At 47.8% G+C, this 18,752-nt stretch overlaps 1 protein-coding gene across 1 annotated transcript in view; it reads right to left on the bottom strand.

Moving 5' to 3' along the window:
• LOC307070609 (glutamate receptor ionotropic, kainate 3-like) overlaps window positions 1-18,752 on the bottom strand; it is a gene marked incomplete at both ends in the record, with an annotated part of 112,141 nt that overhangs the window by 42,842 nt on the left and 50,547 nt on the right. Inside the window, 6 exons of the mRNA XM_079729137.1 lie at window positions 4,747-4,890; window positions 6,384-6,554; window positions 8,997-9,050; window positions 16,500-16,681; window positions 17,025-17,282; window positions 18,282-18,455. Coding sequence (XP_079585263.1) covers window positions 4,747-4,890; window positions 6,384-6,554; window positions 8,997-9,050; window positions 16,500-16,681; window positions 17,025-17,282; window positions 18,282-18,455 — 983 coding nt within the window. The remainder of the gene's footprint in view (window positions 1-4,746; window positions 4,891-6,383; window positions 6,555-8,996; window positions 9,051-16,499; window positions 16,682-17,024; window positions 17,283-18,281; window positions 18,456-18,752) is intronic.

Below are 18,752 nucleotides of genomic sequence, written 5' to 3'. Positions count from 1 at the left end.
ACAAGCCATACTGAATCCTAGTCACATACGGAAGCAGTATTTTGCATTGTTTCAGGCCATTTTAAAGCACTTCCTTTGTTTGAATCTACTCTGACACAGTGTATTCATTGACAAACCTTTTTGAGCAAGATTGTGGTTGACACAAAATCTGACCACAATTGACCATAAACTACTGAAACTGACTCTTAAAATGCCCTAAAACTGAAAAAAATTAAATGAATAAGATTAAAGCTTATTGTGATTTGGAAGCCTTTACGAATTGGCTCCAATGCAAACACAACTCTTCCTATCAATAAATAAATAAATAAATAACAGGTAATGAAAACGAGCGTAATAAAAAAGTGAAATTATTAGATGAAAATGAGATATTATGATAGAAAATGACAATCATGAGGAAAGAAGGTGATATTCATAAGATCTGCTAACTCACTCATCAAATATCATCTCATCATTACTGTACAGATTCAAATATTTGCTGTTTTTCCTCAATGAGAAAAGGCATTTCTTGATGAAAACGTTGTGAAATTTGATCCTAAATCTGCTTTTGTCAAAAGCCAATATTTAAAGTCATACAAAACTGATGTGACATACTGTATTTTACTGTATGACCTTGTATGCCTAACTCTGTCCTTATAAACCATCACTGGGCCACACACAAACACACACACAAGTCTTTGTACTAAAGAATTGGTTACACTGTTTCACTGTTGTCCTCATATGCCAAACACTGGCCTCAAACACCATGATCATGCAAACACAAAAAACACACAAGCCATACTGAATCCTAGTCACATACGGAAGCAGTATTTTGCATTGTTTCAGGCCATTTTAAAGCACTTCCTTTGTTTGAATCTACTCTGACACAGTGTATTCATTGACAAACCTTTTTGAGCAAGATTGTGGGAGACACAAAATCGGACCACAATTGACCATAAACTACTGAAACTGACCTAAAAATTACCTAAAACTGACCAAAAACTGAAAAAAAGGAAATTAATAAAATTAAAGCTTATTGTGATTTGGGGGCTTTGAGAGACAAGACATCAGACATGGTCAAATCTCAAATCAAACCCTTACAGTACGCAATACATACAGGGTTTAAAGCAAAAGCTTACCTTTGATGGGGCTGATGTATCTCGAGACACACACCGCGCTGTCCTTCTTCTGCCTTACTTGATGTTGTGCTGCACAAATCGGGTCTATTCTGCCTCGCCTCACTGCAAAATATTGTTTCAAGTTAGTCCTTACAAATATATAGCATTATCAGAACTCATTTTAGCTGTGGCCTAAAAAAGTATTGTTAGTCACCGACACAGCTTAAAGATGTACTGAACTGAAATTTGAGTTTAGTTTAGTTTAGTTGATATAACAGATGTATTGTCTGCCTTCTCAATGGTACAATAACTAAAAAGTGCTGAACTTGCTGAAAGGGATTAAATTGTACGGTGAAAGGGGTGTAAGTGTTGATTATGTTGGATTTCAACAATCAGCTACATCACTGGCGTGGTAACCTACTCCTACTCTGTGGCTCTAGCAGCCATAGCAGGTAATGAGTCAGGCTCTGAGGCTCGCTGAAATGGCTACGGAAAATCAAACAACCAGTTTGACAGGAGGATCATCTTATTGCAGTCCCCCTGGTTGCATTAATGAATTATAAAGGGCCAAGGGAGCTGGGGTAATCATACATTTCCACAGGGTACCTTTGAATCGGAAACCAGCCCTTGGCTGGCAGCGTTAAAACTGACTAACCCTCCGATGTCAATCAGCCCCTGTCATGTCAATCTCCACAAGCTAGCACTCCAACCATAAAGTGTATAAACTATTACTCAGACGATATCACAGATCTATGTTTCCAGACTGCTAATTAAACCACGGGGGGGGGGGGTCAGTAAACAGAAGTTCCACAAATGTCCCTTTCTACTCACCCTGTTGTTCACTGACTAGCCGATTGCTGATGCACAGGGAGTTAAACTCTAAGAAGTAGTTTCATAGTAAGATTTATCTGTGCAATATCCATCAGGGCAATATCCATCAACATCCACCAGAAAGTAAACCTCCAACATCCACCTAAAGTAAACGTGACACTCGTGAATCCGCCTCGCATATACGCTCATCCGCGAGTGTATCTCCCAAAGTGCATCTAACATGTCTTTCGGGTCCCGTCCACCCGGGGACGATTTTTTTGTGAAACTATGTCTTTAATAACCATGTTATTAGGCAGATAATAAACCATGTTATTTCATAGGTCCATGGTCCCAGGGTGCTATGGGACCTATGCGGTTTCGTGTTAGGATTCATGTGGACGCCTGAAGCTACGGTAGAGTTGCGTTGAAAGTTACAGGTTTTTTTTTGTATTATTTTTGTAGCTCTAAATACAGCCCCTTGGTCAATTGAATTACTAGTTGTACATTAAAAAGTATTTCTACTAAATCTAAAAGGTTAAACAACTAATATCTCCTCCTCGACTTGAATGTTTTTATATAGCACGCAGGTGCGCGCAGGCTTGACTCGCTTTTTTTTGTGGAGAACCAGCGCCTTGAATATGTAGGTACTACAGCGTTTGCACAGCTCGCTGCGTTTCCGCAATGAGTCGGTCTTTACGGAGATATTCCTGAAACGCATCAAAGGAAAACGGAGGGGGAATGATCGTTTTGGCCTTGTTACTTGGTTGCTATTTATGGGGCGCGCCAGTGTCTCCGCTCGGACGTCCCTTGGAGAGAACATGGCCACTTCCAAAACCTCTCTCTCGCCGCACAGCATCCGAAATACCCTATGCATGGTTATGCAACCTAATCCCACCATTAGATGGTCACGGTTGACCAGGACCTCTCGGCAGCAGACCGATTCAATGGCAGTGTCCATGCTCCGGCAGCACCCACCCTCAATCAAATTATTGCTCTGACTCAGTCTGTTGTTTTAGAAATCGGTCGCTTTTAGCGATAAAAACAGAATACAATCCCGATCTAAAACCGGTACAAAGCTCGTTTATATGCCCAAAATACAGCTGAAATCATAGCTACAACCATAACTTCATATCAAACTTCATGAAGCAGCTCATAAACGATAATTCGGGATTATAGAGCACCAATATTTTATGCAAACAACACAACCTACCCCTCGAATAAAAGCACAGATTACAGAGTAGGCCTAGAGTCTGTAGTTATCAGATAACTCCCTAAGGTCTTTGAGTAACCTGTTAGCTAGCAACCAGCATGAACATTAATTCATGCTGGCAATAAGATAAGATAAGGCAAGATAGAAGAGCAGCAATAAGAAGAAGAATAGAGAACAATAAATAATAAGTACAAAAAACTTACTTTTTCAAGTTCGTCCCGCTCGCTTGTCCGGCTGGTCCACACTGCAAGCCTGCGTTGTGTATATTTTCCCGCGTTGTGTATATTTCCCGCGTTGTGTATATTTTCGCGGGAAATTGTGTATGTTTTCGCGGGAGTGTGTGTACTTTGCAATGTCACTTGCAGCCTGAGGTGGCGCTGTCGGACACACACGTCCTGGTCTCACAAACACGTCCTGCCTTGTGAGACCAATTTGTGTGAACCTCAGAAAGGCAGGGGGTGGGCCATAAAAGTAAAACAACTATATTAACTCATAACACTAGAAACTATGTAATCACACATATCTTCAAAATGACTGAAACAATTAATATTCAATAATTATAACAATATAAAGTTTTAGGTTTACGAGACCATCAAAATTGGTTCCATAACCCGATTGGTCTCGTAATGCTGGTGAGTAAACCTGAAAATTGGTCTTGTAAACCATGTATGCCTACTCACACACACACACACACACACACACAAACACCAACACACACATACAGCACACAGACACAGAACATACACACAAACCAATAAAAAAATACCCTCACACACACACACACACACACACACACACACACACAACACACATGCAGACACATACACACACATGCAACCTTGTATTTAAAGGACAAGTGAAATGGCTGTTTTGGTTTTTAATTATAATTTTCAACTGAAAGCCCGCACCCCCCACGCCCCCCCGAGTTAATTAATGATGGCCTGACTGCTGAGCACACACTACAATATATAGATACTCACTCATTTATACACTACACACCCAAAGACATGCACACTCACACACACACGCCCTGCAACAGCGCAATAATGCACTAGAACTGACACTACACTACACACAGCACCACATAAACCCTCTGGACCACAAACGGCCAACTGAAGCAGAAGAACAGAACCAGCAGAAGATCTCTGGGACGTTCAGAACAGATCAAGAACCCGGTACTACGACTGAGAACCTAGAAGAGGCCCAGGTCTCATGTCTTTCCAGAGAGACCAACTCAGATCACCGTCTCTCTGTCCACCATGGAGACTCAAAGACTCAGGAAACAGCAAAGACAGAGAGATATAGAGGGACAGCGATACTGAGACACAGAGAGAGAGAGATAGAGAGAGAGAGAGAGAGAGAGAGAGAGAGAGAGAGAGAGAGAGAGAGAGACAGACACAGAGAGAGATAGAGAGAGAGATAGAGAGAGACATAGACAGAGAGAGAGAGAGAGAGAGAGCGAAAGAGATAGACAGAGAGAGAGAGAGAGAGAGAGAGAGAGAGAGAGAGAGAGAGAGAGAGAGAGAGAGAGAGAGAGAGAGACATAGACACAGAGATGAAGAGTTAGAGGGACATAGCTCCAGAGGTCACAAGAGGTCCACAGCGGTCAGAGGTCAGAGTGTGTGGGGTCACCTCCTTGATGAAGCTCATGAAGCGGCCCCCGAACCTCCAGGGTTTGTGCCGGTGGCACTGCAGCGAGTTGACGGTCATCTGGGGCGCGTGCTGGTAGGACACGGACACGATATGCACCGCGTCGTAGGTCAGCGCCGCGTCTGTCTGCAACCCAGGGAACTTTATTGACACCACAACACCCGACGGTCCTGTCACAGCGTCAGTCTGCGACCAGGGAACTTTATTGACACCACAACACCCGACGGTCCTGTCACAGCGTCTGTCTGCGACCAGGGAACTTTATTGACACCACAACACCCGACGGTTCTGTCACAGCGTCTGTCTGCGACCAGGGAACTTTATTGACACCACAACACCTTTCATAATCCACAAAGGTCCTTTTAAACCGGGCCACCCCCACTCTACCAGGCTGGCTTCAGATCAGCATTGATTTAAGCACATCTCAATAAAACTGAAAGTTTAATTATTGAACCTACAAACAAAGACAATGAATCCAACTATGTAAATAACCTCACTACCTGGTTACAGGCAGGGTGTAAACATGGCCTTATCAATAACAAGCCACTGCCTGCGTTTATTGGTTTAAACCGTTGGCCGTGAGATTGGAATGAAGGGATTTGAGTAAACGGAGTCTGGTGATCCAATAACCTCCTCCCTGTCTGCTCTAACGAGCTCCGGGCTAACGAGTGCACAGATACTCATTAATGTGCTCACAAAGCTAATATCCTGAGGGAGGGGGGGGTTATTAAGTTACTGTTAATAGGTTCAACCGAGCTCCAATATGCATATCTTTATCTCCAAGTGGAAGATCTGGTAGATATTCCCCCATGAAAAAATCAGTAATAAGTTCCTGAAAATTGGACTGCTAATGGAATGTTAGCTTTAGCTTCCTGATGTTGAGCCGTGAGCAATGTGAAGTTAAGAGCCCAGAGTCTAACTCAGTGTATAAACTTAAGATAAGTGTATAATGTTAAGAGCGTCTGCCTCAGTGTGTAAACTTAAGATAAGTGTTTAATGTTAAGTTAAGAGCGTCTGACTCAGTGTATAAACTTAAGATAAGTGTATTATGTTAATTTAAGAGCGCCTGACTAAGTGAATAAACTTAAGATAAGTGTATATTGTTAAGTTAAGAGCCCGGAGTCTGAATCAGTCTATAAACTTAAGGTTAGTGTCTAATGTTAAGTTAAGAGCGGCTGAGTCAGTCTTTAAACTTAAGAGTATATTGTTAAGAGGTCTACTGTCATGACCGCCTCCCGCTGCCCGGAGTATGATCCAGTGTATGAATTTAGATAAGTGTACAATGTTAAGTTAGGAGCATCTGAGTCTGTGTGTAAACTTAAGGTAAGTGTATAATGTTAAGAGGTCTACCGTCATGACGCCCTCAAGCAACCCGGAGTCTGAGTCGGTCTATAAACTTAAGATAAGTGTATAATCTACCGCCATGACCCCCTTCCAGCAGCCCGGAGTCTGTATTAGTGTGTAAACTTAAGGTAAGTGTATAATGTTTAGAGGTCTACCGCCATGACCCCCTCCAGCAGCCCGGAGTCTGAGTCAGGTCATAAACTTAAGGTAAGTGTCTAATGTTAAGTTAAAAGCTTCTGAGTCAGTGTATAAACATAAAATAAGTGTATATCTACCGTCATGACGCCCTCCAGCAGCCCGGAGTCGGCCTTGTGGGGGAGCTGTCTCTCAGTGGACCACTTCTCCACGATGGAGGCCACTTGGGGGTTGTCCACGTTGAGGATCCTGAAGCCTGTCAGGTTGACCCCACAGAAGCGGTAGGGGTCGAGGTCGATGGCCATCAGGTCCTGAGGAGAGGGGTCGTGACCTTTAGTCAACCTTTATTGAACCGGGACAGTTGTCACCAGGAAGACAGCATCCAACATTCAGGGTTCACACAAACTAATTACACAACAATTATCATTCAATTAAAAAGAGGCCGAACTAAACAGAGCGACCCCTTCCAGATCCCCCATGTTGTAGGGGGTCTTCTGGGGCGTGGCAGGGGTGGGGGCGTAATGTCACAGAGGGTCTGAGGGCCGCTGGTCTGAGGGCCGCTGGTCTGAGGGTCCGAGGGCCGCTGGTCTGAGGGCCACTGGTCTGAGGGCCGCTGGTCTGAGGGCCGCTGGTCTGAGGGCCACTGGTCTGAGGGTCTGAGGGCCACTGGTCTGAGGGCCGCTGGTCTGAGGGCCGCTGGTTTGAGGGTCTAAGGGCCACTGGTCTGAGGGCCACTGTTCAGAGGGCCGCTGGTCTGAGGGCCACTGGTCTGAGGGTCTGAGGGCCACTGGTCTGAGGGCCACTGTTCAGAGGGCCGCTGGTCTGAGGGTCACTGGTCTGAGGGTCTGAGGGCCACTGGTCTGAGGGCCACTGTTCAGAGGGCCGCTGGTCTGAGGGCCGCTGGTCTGAGGGCCACTGGTCTGAGGGCCGCTGGTTTGAGGGTCTGAGGGCCACTGGTCTGAGGGCCGCTGGTCTGAGGGCCGCTGGTTTGAGGGTCTGAGGGCCACTGGTCTGAGGGCCGCTGGTCTGAGGGCCGCTGGTCTGAGGGCCACTGGTTTGAGGGTCTGAGGGCCGCTGGGCGTGGCTCAGACCCAGGCTCTCGCTCCAGCTCGGGGTTCCGGTGGCGGTGGGGAGGGGGGGAAGGAAGGCACGGGTGACAGACCCATTTCACAGGACAAGGAAGTTATTAGCTGTCCCAGTTTTACGCTCTAATAACCCCCCCCCCTGTAGACTATAAAACAGTCGGGCGTCGCATGTTGGCACCGCGGGGTCAGACCGACCCGCCACTTTTAATCTTCTTAACAGCGAGTCCATCAGGAGCCGGCGTGCTTCAGGAGGGGCCGCAGAACGCTGCAGCGCTCCGTGGGCAGCATTCCCGTTCTAAAGGTAATGTTGCCGTTAATAATGTTCTTTATTTTGCAGCTGCAACGCAGCAATAAACAGGACCACTGGGTGGAATAGTAATGTGTGGCTGCCGCCGCACCACCAGCAGAGGACCGCTGCAGCCTCGTGGACACGAGTCACAGCCCCACAGCACGTCACATCTCATTACCACAACACTGGGGGAGAGAGGGGAGAGACACAGAGAGAGAGATGGGAGAGAGAGACAGAGAGGGAGGGGAGAGAGGGGAGAGAGAAGTACAGATAAAGAGAGAGAGGGGAGAGAGAGACAGGCAGACACAGAGAGAGGAAAGACAGAGACAGAGAGAGAGAAAGAGAGAGAGAGAGAGAGAGAGAGAGAGAGAGAGAGAGAGAGAGAGAGAGAGAGAGAGAGAGAGAGAGAGAGATAGGGGAAGAGAGAGAGAGAAAGAGAGAGAGAGGGTGAGAGAGAGAGATAGGGGAAGATAGAGAGAGAAAAGAAAGAGAAGGATGGAAAAAGAAAAGAGAAAATGGATCATCAGAGAGAGACAGCAGCGAGGAGGCAGAGAGGGATGCCGGATGATAGAGACCCAGAGAGAGAGCTAGAGGGGACGGATCCCATGGGCAGGGTGGAGCGGGTTTTGAACCTGCTGCTCAGACTCCTCCTGGTAGCATGTGCTTGTGGGCTACAGAGAGTACAACTACTGTTCATACAGCAGCCAGTTCAGACCATTTCATGTGATAGAGAGGCTTCCATGTGTGCTGTTAGGGGAACTGGGACGTTTAGATCACATCCCTCTGACCTACAGCTGATAACCTCCACATACACCGTCAGCAGGCATTGACTTGACCAAACAATCAATGGAAGCAAACAGATCCATCTCAATGATACAGGGGCTTAGGGCTAGCCCTTACCCTAACCGATACTGGGTCAGGGCTAGCCCTTACCCTAACCGATACTGGGTCAGGGCTAGCCCTTACCCTAACCTATGCCGGGTCAGGGCTAGCCCTTACCCTAACCGATACTGGGTCAGGGCTAGCCCTTACCCTAACCGATACTGGGTCAGGGCTAGCCCTTACCCTAACCGATACTGGGTCAGGGCTAGCCCTTACCCTAACCTATGCCGGGTCAGGGCTAGCCCTTACCCTAACCTATGCCGGGTCAGGGCTAGCCCTTACCCTAACCTATGCCGGGTCAGGGCTAGGGTTAGCTACAGTATATGTCATACACCATAGGTACAGCAGTGTACATGCCCAGAATCACTAATAGGTGTTATAATATTGTTGATGAATACAGCACGGGGTATAGTACCGAGAATATTTTTTGTACTAGGTTTAGTACTGGGTATATATGTAGTACTATGTAGTATTGTGGGTAAGTAGTACTAGGTTACCAGGGTGGTGAAGAGGTAGTGGTAGTACTCGGTCATCATCCCCATGGTCTGGGCCTGGAGACACAAGAAGACAAGCGGGATTTAGGATCAGAGCAAACACCCTAACGAGGCAGAGGCAGAGAGGCTGTTAACGAGGCAGAGGCAGAGAGGCTGTTAACGAGGCAGAGGCAGAGAGGCTGTTAACGAGGCAGAGGCAGAGAGGCTGTTAACGAGGCAGAGGGGTTCAGGCTGTTAACGAGACAAAGGCAGAGAGGCTGTTAACGAGGCAGAGGCAGAGAGGCTGTTAACGAGACAAAGGCAGAGAGGCTGTTAACGAGGCAGAGGCAGAGAGGCTGTTAACGAGACAGAGGCAGAGAGGCTGTTAACGAGGCAGAGGGGGGAGGCTGTTAACGAGGCAGAGGCAGAGGGGGGGGCTGTTAACAAGGCAGAGGCAGAGAGGCTGTTAACGAGACAGAGGCAGAGAGGCTGTTAACGAGGCAGAGGCAGAGAGGCTGTTAACAAGGCAGAGGCAGAGAGGCTGTTAACGAGGCAGAGGGGGGGCTGTTAACGAGACAGAGGGGGGAGGCTGTTAACGAGGCAGAGGCAGAGAGGCTGTTAACGAGGCAGAGGCAGAGAGGCTGTTAACGAGGCAGAGGGGGGAGGCTGTTAACGAGGCAGAGGGGGGGCTGTTAACGAGCCAGAGACAGACAGAGTCAGAGGCCAAGGCAGAGGGGTGGAGGATCAGGTACCGCCGGTTCAGACCCGAGGGTTTGAGGCTGAAGGTTCACGTACAGTTTGTTCTCCTTCAGTCCTTCAAGTCTTTTCTATGCATTTAAACGGTTAGCGACGGCTCGTAGCACCGCGGCGTCCCGGGAGGCAGCCTCCATCAGCGTGGCGGCTCATCCTCGCCTCCCGCCTCTAATCACGGCTCCTTATCCTGACTTCCTGCCTGCTGAGAGGCCCGCCGCCCCCCTCAACACGTCCACTTCCTGCCTGCTGAAAGGCCCGCCGCCCCCCTCAACACGTCCACTTCCTGCCTGCTGAAAGGCCCGCCGCCCCCCTCAACACGTCCACTTCCTGCCTGCTGAAAGGCCCGCCGCCCCCCTCAACACGTCCACTTCCTGCCTAATTGCATCGTCTCCTGCAGGGCGGAGCCGTGCTTATGATGATGTTGGTGCTGGAACATCTACTGCTGCCAACGCCACCTGAGGCATGGAGCGGAGATTAAACCACCTTGACACACTAACCACCACCGGGCTTCACACACTAACCCCCACAGGGCTAAACTAACCACCACCGGGCTTCACACACTAACCCCCACAGGGCTACACTAACCACCACCGGGCTTCACACACTAACCCCCACAGGGCTACACTAACCACCACCGGGCTTCACACACTAACCACCACCGGGCTTCACACACTAACCACCACCGGGCTTCACACACTAACCCCCACAGGGCTAAACTAACCACCACAGGGCTACACTAACCACCACCGGGCTTCACACACTAACCCCCACAGGGCTACACTAACCACCACCGGGCTTCACACACTAACCACCACCGGGCTACACTAACCACCACCGGGCTACACTAACCACCACAGGGCTACACTAACCACCACAGGGCTACACTAACCACCACAGGGCTTCACTAACCACCACAGGGCTACACTAACCCCCACAGGGATACACTAACCACCACAGGGATACACTAACCACCACAGGGATACACTAACCCCCACAGGGATACACTAACCACCACAGGGATACACTAACCCCCACAGGGATACACTAACCACCACAGGGATACACTAACCACCACAGGGATACACTAACCACCACAGGGATACACTAACCACCACAGGGATACACTAACCACCACAAGGCTACACTAACCCCCACAGGGATACACTAACCACCACAGGGCTTCACTAACCACCACAGGGATACACTAACCACCACAGGGCTACACTAACCACCACAGGGCTACACTAACCACCACAGGGCTTCACTAACCACCACAGGGCTACACTAACCCCCACAGGGATACACTAACCACCACAGGGATACACTAACCCCCACAGGGATACACTAACCACCACAGGGCTACACTAACCCCCACAGGGATACACTAACCCCCACAGGGATACACTAACCCCCACAGGGATACACTAACCACCACAGGGCTACACTAACCCCCACAGGGATACACTAACCACCACAAGGCTACACTAACCCCCACCAGACTACACTAACCCCCACAGTGCCTCATACACTAACCTCCTTCACACACTAACCACCACCGGGCTTCATACTCTAACCATGCTAGCTCTACTGCCATTGGAGCATCAGCTGCTAATTCCATTAAGCAGATATTAGAGCCTTAATTATGTGTTTAAATTATATGTTCCACTTTAATTCCAGCATGCAAAACGCCCCTTCACCCATAAATAAGGGACACCAATGACGGCCACAGAAACTTAAGGGAACCCTTCATCAGCAGGTGAGAGCTCTAAAATAACCCCCGGAGTTAAAGCTCTTGATTATTACACATGATAACCACCAGGGGCTTTAAGCTCTAACGGGCTAAGGGAGGCAACAAGAGCTTTAAAGGAATGCCATCTAGTTAGAGCTCTAAAGGAGGCCAGTTTATCAAAGCAATACAAAGAAAATCAGCTGGTTGTTTTGGCTCTGTGTTTAGCTAGGTGTTTAGCTAGATGATTAAGGTAGGTGTTTTAGCTAGGTGTTTTAGCTATGTGTTTTAGCTCTGTGTTTAGCTAGGTGTTTTAGCTAGGTGTTTTAGCTATGTGTTTAGCTAGGTGTTTTAGCTAGGTGTTTTAGCTTTGTGTTTTAGTTAGGTGTTTGGATAGGGGTTTTAGCTGGGTGTTTTAGCTCTGTGATTTAGCTAGGTGTTTTAGCTAGGTGTTTTAGCTTTGTGTTTTAGTCAGGTGTTTGGATAGGTGTTTTAGCTAGGTGTTTTTTTAGTTAGGTGTTTTAGCTATGTGTTTTAGCTAGGTGTTTTAGCTCTGTGTTTTAGCTCTGTGTTTAGCTATGTGTTTTAGCTATGTGTTTTAGCTAGGTGTTTTAGCTTTGTGTTTTAGTCAGGTGTTTGGATAGGGGTTTTAGCTGGGTGTTTTACCTCTGTGATTTAGCTCTGTGTTTTAGCTAGGTGTTTTAGCTAGGTGTTTTAGCTTTGTGTTTTAGTCAGGTGTTTGGATAGGGGTTTTAGCTGGGTGTTTTAGCTCTGTGATTTAGCTCTGTGTTTTAGCTAGGTGTTTTAGCTAGGTGTTTTAGCTTTGTGTTTTAGTCAGGTGTTTGGATAGGGGTTTTAGCTGGGTGTTTTAGCTCTGTGATTTAGCTCTGTGTTTTAGCTAGGTGTTTTAGCTAGGTGTTTTAGCTTTGTGTTTTAGAATTACAGAGAGGAGATCCAATCAGCAGACCGATGTCCACCGTTTGCTGTTTATTACCCTTAGTTAGGTGTTTTAGCTATGTGTTTTAGCTAGGTGTTTTAGCTCTGTGTTTTAGCTCTGTGTTTAGCTATGTGTTTTAGCTATGTGTTTTAGCTAGGTGTTTTAGCTTTGTGTTTTAGTCAGGTGTTTGGATAGGGGTTTTAGCTGGGTGTTTTAGCTCTGTGATTTAGCTCTGTGTTTTAGCTAGGTGTTTTAGCTAGGTGTTTTAGCTTTGTGTTTTAGTCAGGTGTTTGGATAGGGGTTTTAGCTGGGTGTTTAAGCTCTGTGATTTAGCTCTGTGTTTTAGCTAGGTGTTTTAGCTAGGTGTTTTAGCTTTGTGTTTTAGTCAGGTGTTTGGATAGGGGTTTTAGCTGGGTGTTTTAGCTCTGTGATTTAGCTCTGTGTTTTAGCTAGGTGTTTTAGCTAGGTGTTTTAGCTTTGTGTTTTAGTCAGGTGTTTGGATAGGGGTTTTAGCTGGGTGTTTTAGCTCTGTGTTTTAGCTAGGTGTTTTAGCTAGGTGTTTTAGCTAGGTGTTTTAGCTATGTGTTTTAGCTCTGTGTTTAGCTAGGTGTTTTAGCTAGGTGTTTTAGCTGGGTGTTTTAGCTCTGTGTTTAGCTAGGTGTTTTAGCTCGGTGTTTTAGCTAGGTGTTTTAGCTTTGTGTTTTAGCTAGGTGTTTTAGCTTTGTGTTTTAGTCAGGTGTTTGGATAGGGGTTTTAGCTGGGTGTTTTAGCGCTGTGATTTAGCTCCGTGTTCTAGCTAGGTGTTTTAGCTAGGTGTTTTAGCTTTGTGTTTTAGTCAGGTGTTTGGATAGGGGTTTTAGCTGGGTGTTTTAGCTGGGTGTTTTAGCTCTGTGATTTAGCTCCGTGTTTTAGCTACTTGTTTTAGTGCTAGAGCAGTGGCGTGCTGATGTGCGTCACTGCTCTTCCATATCCAACAAATGGATGGATATGGAAGATTCAGGACAGGTCGTCTGAGAATCTTAGAATGATGAAACATCAGATAAATTATTGAATTACAGAGAGGAGATCCAATCAGCAGACCGATGTCCACCGTTTGCTGTTTATTACCCTTAGTTAGGTGTTTTAGCTATGTGTTTTAGCTAGGTGTTTTAGCTCTGTGTTTTAGCTCTGTGTTTAGCTATGTGTTTTAGCTATGTGTTTTAGCTAGGTGTTTTAGCTTTGTGTTTTAGTCAGGTGTTTGGATGGGTGTTTTAGCTCTGTGATTTAGCTCTGTGTTTTAGCTAGGTGTTTTAGCTAGGTGTTTTAGCTTTGTGTTTTAGTCAGGTGTTTGGATAGGGGTTTTAGCTGGGTGTTTTAGCTCTGTGATTTAGCTCTGTGTTTTAGCTAGGTGTTTTAGCTAGGTGTTTTAGCTTTGTGTTTTAGTCAGGTGTTTGGATAGGGGTTTTAGAAGGGTGTTTTAGCTCTGTGATTTAGCTCTGTGTTTTAGCTAGGTGTTTTACTAGGTGTTTTAGCTTTGTGTTTTAGTCAGGTGTTTGGATAGGGGTTTTAGCTGGGTGTTTTAGCTCTGTGATTTAGCTCTGTGTTTTAGCTAGGTGTTTTAGCTAGGTGTTTTAGCTTTGTGTTTTAGTCAGGTGTTTAGCTAGGTGTTTTAGCTAGGTGTTTTAGCTATGTGTTTTAGCTCTGTGTTTTAGCTAGGTGTTTTAGCTAGGTGTTTTAGCTGGGTGTTTTAGCTGGGTGTTTTAGCTCTGTGTTTAGCTAGGTGTTTTAGCTCGGTGTTTTAGCTAGGTGTTTTAGCTTTGTGTTTTAGCTAGGTGTTTTAGCTTTGTGTTTTAGTCAGGTGTTTGGATAGGGGTTTTAGCTGGGTGTTTTAGCGCTGTGATTTAGCTCCGTGTTCTAGCTAGGTGTTTTAGCTAGGTGTTTTAGCTTTGTGTTTTAGTCAGGTGTTTGGATAGGGGTTTTAGCTGGGTGTTTTAGCTGGGTGTTTTAGCTCTGTGATTTAGCTCCGTGTTTTAGCTACTTGTTTTAGTGCTAGAGCAGTGGCGTGCTGATGTGCGTCACTGCTCTTCCATATCCAACAAATGGATGGATATGGAAGATTCAGGACAGGTCGTCTGAGAATCTTAGAATGATGAAACATCAGATAAATTATTGAATTACAGAGAGGAGATCCAATCAGCAGACCGATGTCCACCGTTTGCTGTTTATTACCCTTAGTTAGGTGTTTTAGCTATGTGTTTTAGCTAGGTGTTTTAGCTCTGTGTTTTAGCTCTGTGTTTAGCTATGTGTTTTAGCTATGTGTTTTAGCTAGGTGTTTTAGCTTTGTGTTTTAGTCAGGTGTTTGGATGGGTGTTTTAGCTCTGTGATTTAGCTCTGTGTTTTAGCTAGGTGTTTTAGCTAGGTGTTTTAGCTTTGTGTTTTAGTCAGGTGTTTGGATAGGGGTTTTAGCTGGGTGTTTTAGCTCTGTGATTTAGCTCTGTGTTTTAGCTAGGTGTTTTAGCTAGGTGTTTTAGCTTTGTGTTTTAGTCAGGTGTTTGGATAGGGGTTTTAGAAGGGTGTTTTAGCTCTGTGATTTAGCTCTGTGTTTTACTAGGTGTTTTAGCTTTGTGTTTTAGTCAGGTGTTTGGATAAGGGTTTTAGCTGGGTGTTTTAGCTCTGTGTTTTAGCTAGGTGTTTTAGCTAGGTGTTTTAGCTAGGTGTTTTAGCTATGTGTTTTAGCTCTGTGTTTTAGCTAGGTGTTTTAGCTAGGTGTTTTAGCTGGGTGTTTTAGCTGGGTGTTTTAGCTCTGTGTTTAGCTAGGTGTTTTAGCTCGGTGTTTTAGCTAGGTGTTTTAGCTTTGTGTTTTAGCTAGGTGTTTTAGCTTTGTGTTTTAGTCAGGTGTTTGGATAGGGGTTTTAGCTGGGTGTTTTAGCGCTGTGATTTAGCTCCGTGTTCTAGCTAGGTGTTTTAGCTAGGTGTTTTAGCTTTGTGTTTTAGTCAGGTGTTTGGATAGGGGTTTTAGCTGGGTGTTTTAGCTGGGTGTTTTAGCTCTGTGATTTAGCTCCGTGTTTTAGCTACTTGTTTTAGTGCTAGAGCAGTGGCGTGCTGATGTGCGTCACTGCTCTTCCATATCCAACAAATGGATGGATATGGAAGATTCAGGACAGGTCGTCTGAGAATCTTAGAATGATGAAACATCAGATAAATTATTGAATTACAGAGAGGAGATCCAATCAGCAGACCGATGTCCACCGTTTGCTGTTTATTACCCATTGATTTAAACTAGTAGAGGTTCACCTACAGCTCTGTGATTCCATACGCTCGCTTCTATTGATCTTTAATGTGTTGTTATTTCTTTATGTACAATCTTTTGTTATTGCTCCTGACCCCAAAGACATTTTAGAAGGTAGATGTAATAGCAGATATACAAGTATTGCAAATCACCTTAACCCTCCCCTCCTCCATCAACCTCCTCCACCTCCACCTCCCTCCTCCACCTCCACCACCCTCCTCCACCTCCACCACCACCTCCCTCCTCCACCTCCACCACCCTCCTCCACCTCCACCTCCACCTCCCTCCTCCACCTCCACCACCCTCCTCCACCTCCACCACCACCTCCCTCCTCCACCTCCACCACCCTCCTCCACCTCCACCACCACCTCCCTCCTCCACCTCCACCACCCTCCTCCACCTCCACCACCACCTCCCTCCTCCACCTCCACCACCCTCCTCCACCTCCACCACCACCTCCCTCCTCCACCTCCACCACCCTCCTCCTCCACCTCCACCACCCTCCTCCTCCACCTCCACCACCACCACCTTCCTCCTCCACCTCCACCAACCCCCCCTCCTCAATCTGCCCCACCTGTTTGAGGATCTGCCCCACCTCTTGAGGTTCTGCCCCACCTGTTTGAGGATCTGCCCCACCTCTTGAGGTTCTGCCCCAGCTGTTTGAGGATCTGCCCCACCTGTTTGAGGATCTGCCCCACCTGTTTGAGGATCTGCCCCACCTCTTGAGATTCTGCCCCACCTGTTTGAGGATCTGCCCCACCTCTTGAGGTTCTGCCCCAGCTGTTTGAGGATCTGCCCCACCTGTTTGAGGATCTGCCCCAGCTGTTTGAGGTTCTGCCCCACCTGTTTGAGGATCTGCGCGGCCATCTGGTGGCTGCAGTCGAAGATGATGCGGAACTCGCGGCCTCTCTTCATCTCCTTCAGGAGCGGCCGGGTGTCCTGGGAGTCCAGAGGCAGCTGGCGGATCTTCAGCCGGATGTTGTACCGGGAGGGGGCCATGATGAGCTCCTGGAGCCGGATCAGACCTGGGGGGGGCATGGAGAGGAGATGACCTGAAGAGCTAGGGTTAGAGCTGGGGGGACCATGAAGATAACGTAGAGGAAGACAAAGCACCACAGCTCATCTGGTAAAGCAGATCTCTGGATCTCGCTAAATGTGGTAAATAGTAATGTAGTGCAGTATTTGACATTTTAGAAAAACTATAGTCTAGTTGCTAGGATGCTGGAGGCCAAATAGGTTCTGGGCTTGATCCAGAACGTCCTTAGTATCTGGAAACATCCTTCTGGAAGAAACCAGATATCTGCTAAGCAAAGTACAGAGCTAGGCTAACCTGGAGTAGTTTAAGGACTAAAAAGCAGCAGAACATACCTGTACTGTCATCATAAACCACTGTGGCCGTCTTCCACTTGAGGTGCTGCACCAGGTCCAGGATGGCGTAGCTGAGGGAGGAGTAGTCCGGGTAGAGGTTGGTGTAGAAGCTGTCTCTGTTGTCCATGGGGTGGTGCTTCCAGCGCACCTGCACATGGGGGACCTCCAGGGCGTTGCAGATGGACTGGACGGCGTTGGACGAGGAGCTGTGGGACGGCCCGAAGATGGCCACCACGCCCAGAGACAGCTGGTCACAGGCTGCGGAGGAGACAAGACACATCACCACTGCGCCGGGTCCCCCCCGGCCTACAGCCTCAGATCAGCTGACCTACTGTGGCCCTGGTTACACCGTCGACCATCAAGCCAGGACAAACTCCCTAATCCCTAGTCCCTAGTCCCTAGCCCCTAGTCTCTAGTTCCTAATCCCTAGTCCCTAGCTCCTAGTCCTTACCCCTTAGTCCCTAATCCCTAGCCCCTAGTCCCTCCTCCCTAGTCCCTAGGCCCTAGTCCCTTGTCTTTAGTCCCTAGCCCCTAGACCGTAGTCCCGAATCCCTAGTCCCTATTCCCTGACCCTAGCTCCTAGTCCCTAGTCCCTAGCCCTTAGTCCCTAATCCCTAGCCCCTAGTCCCTCGTCCCTAGTCCCTAGGCCCTAGTCCCTTGTCTTTAGTCCCTAGCCCCTAGAACCTCTTCCCTGACCCTAGCCCCTAGTCCCTAGTCCCTAGCCTTTAGTCCCTATTCCCTAGCCCCTAGTCCCTCCTCCCTAGTCCCTAGTCCCTAGTCTCTAGTCCCTAATCCATAATCCCTAGTCTCTAGCCCCTAGCCCCATGCTGCGTTGTGCAGAATGAGCCAGGCCCCATTGATCTGGCACTAGGTCCTGTAAGCCCCCTGCCTCCACTGGCAGGGGGCTTCAGGCTTGCCTGGTCTGAATAGGCTGCTAGCGATGCACATATCAATGTGATAGATCATATGCTGCTTGTCGTTATTGTAACAATATGCCATCGTCGTGGTAACAGTCGGCCGATGGTCTTCGGGTTAACAGCATGAAAAGCTCTGTGGCAACAATATGCTGATCGTCATGGTAACATTATGCTGATCGTCATCGTAACAGTTTGCAGACGGAAATGGTAAAAATACGCTGATCAACGCTGAAATCCCTTCCTACATCTCGCTGATCCTCCACCTCCACCTCCATCCTCCACCTCCACCTTCATCCTCCACCTCCACCTCCATCCTACACCTCCACCCCCCTGGCCTCACCCTTCCTGGAGGCCTCGAAGCTGTCGTAGATGTTGATCCTCTGGATGTCGTAGGTGAGCGTGGTGTTGGGCAGCAGGGTCCGGTTCCTGTTGATGTTGTTCACCGCAAACTTGAAGGCCAGCTCCTCGGCACTGACCAGGGGCACAGGGCCCTCCGTCTGCTCGAAGATCCCCCCTGAAACACACCGGGAGAGGGGTGAGAGGGGTGAGAGGGGTGAGGCTACACCAGAGAGGGGTGAGAGGGGTGAGGCTACACCAGAGAGGGGTGAGGCTACACCAGAGAGGGGTGAGAGGGGTGAGGCTACACCAGAGAGAGGTGAGAGGGGTGAGAGGGGTGAGGCTACACCAGAGAGGGGTGAGAGGGGTGAGGCTACACCAGAGAGGGGTGAGAGGGGTGAGGCTACACCAGAGAGGGGTGAGAGGGGTGAGGCTACACCAGAGAGGGGTGAGAGGGGTGAGGCTACACCAGAGA

This window comes from Pollachius pollachius, assembly GCF_949987615.1.
Source record: "Pollachius pollachius genome assembly, chromosome: 1".
Lineage (NCBI taxonomy): Eukaryota > Metazoa > Chordata > Actinopteri > Gadiformes > Gadidae > Pollachius > Pollachius pollachius.
This window is presented reverse-complemented; position numbering and strand designations above follow the sequence as displayed.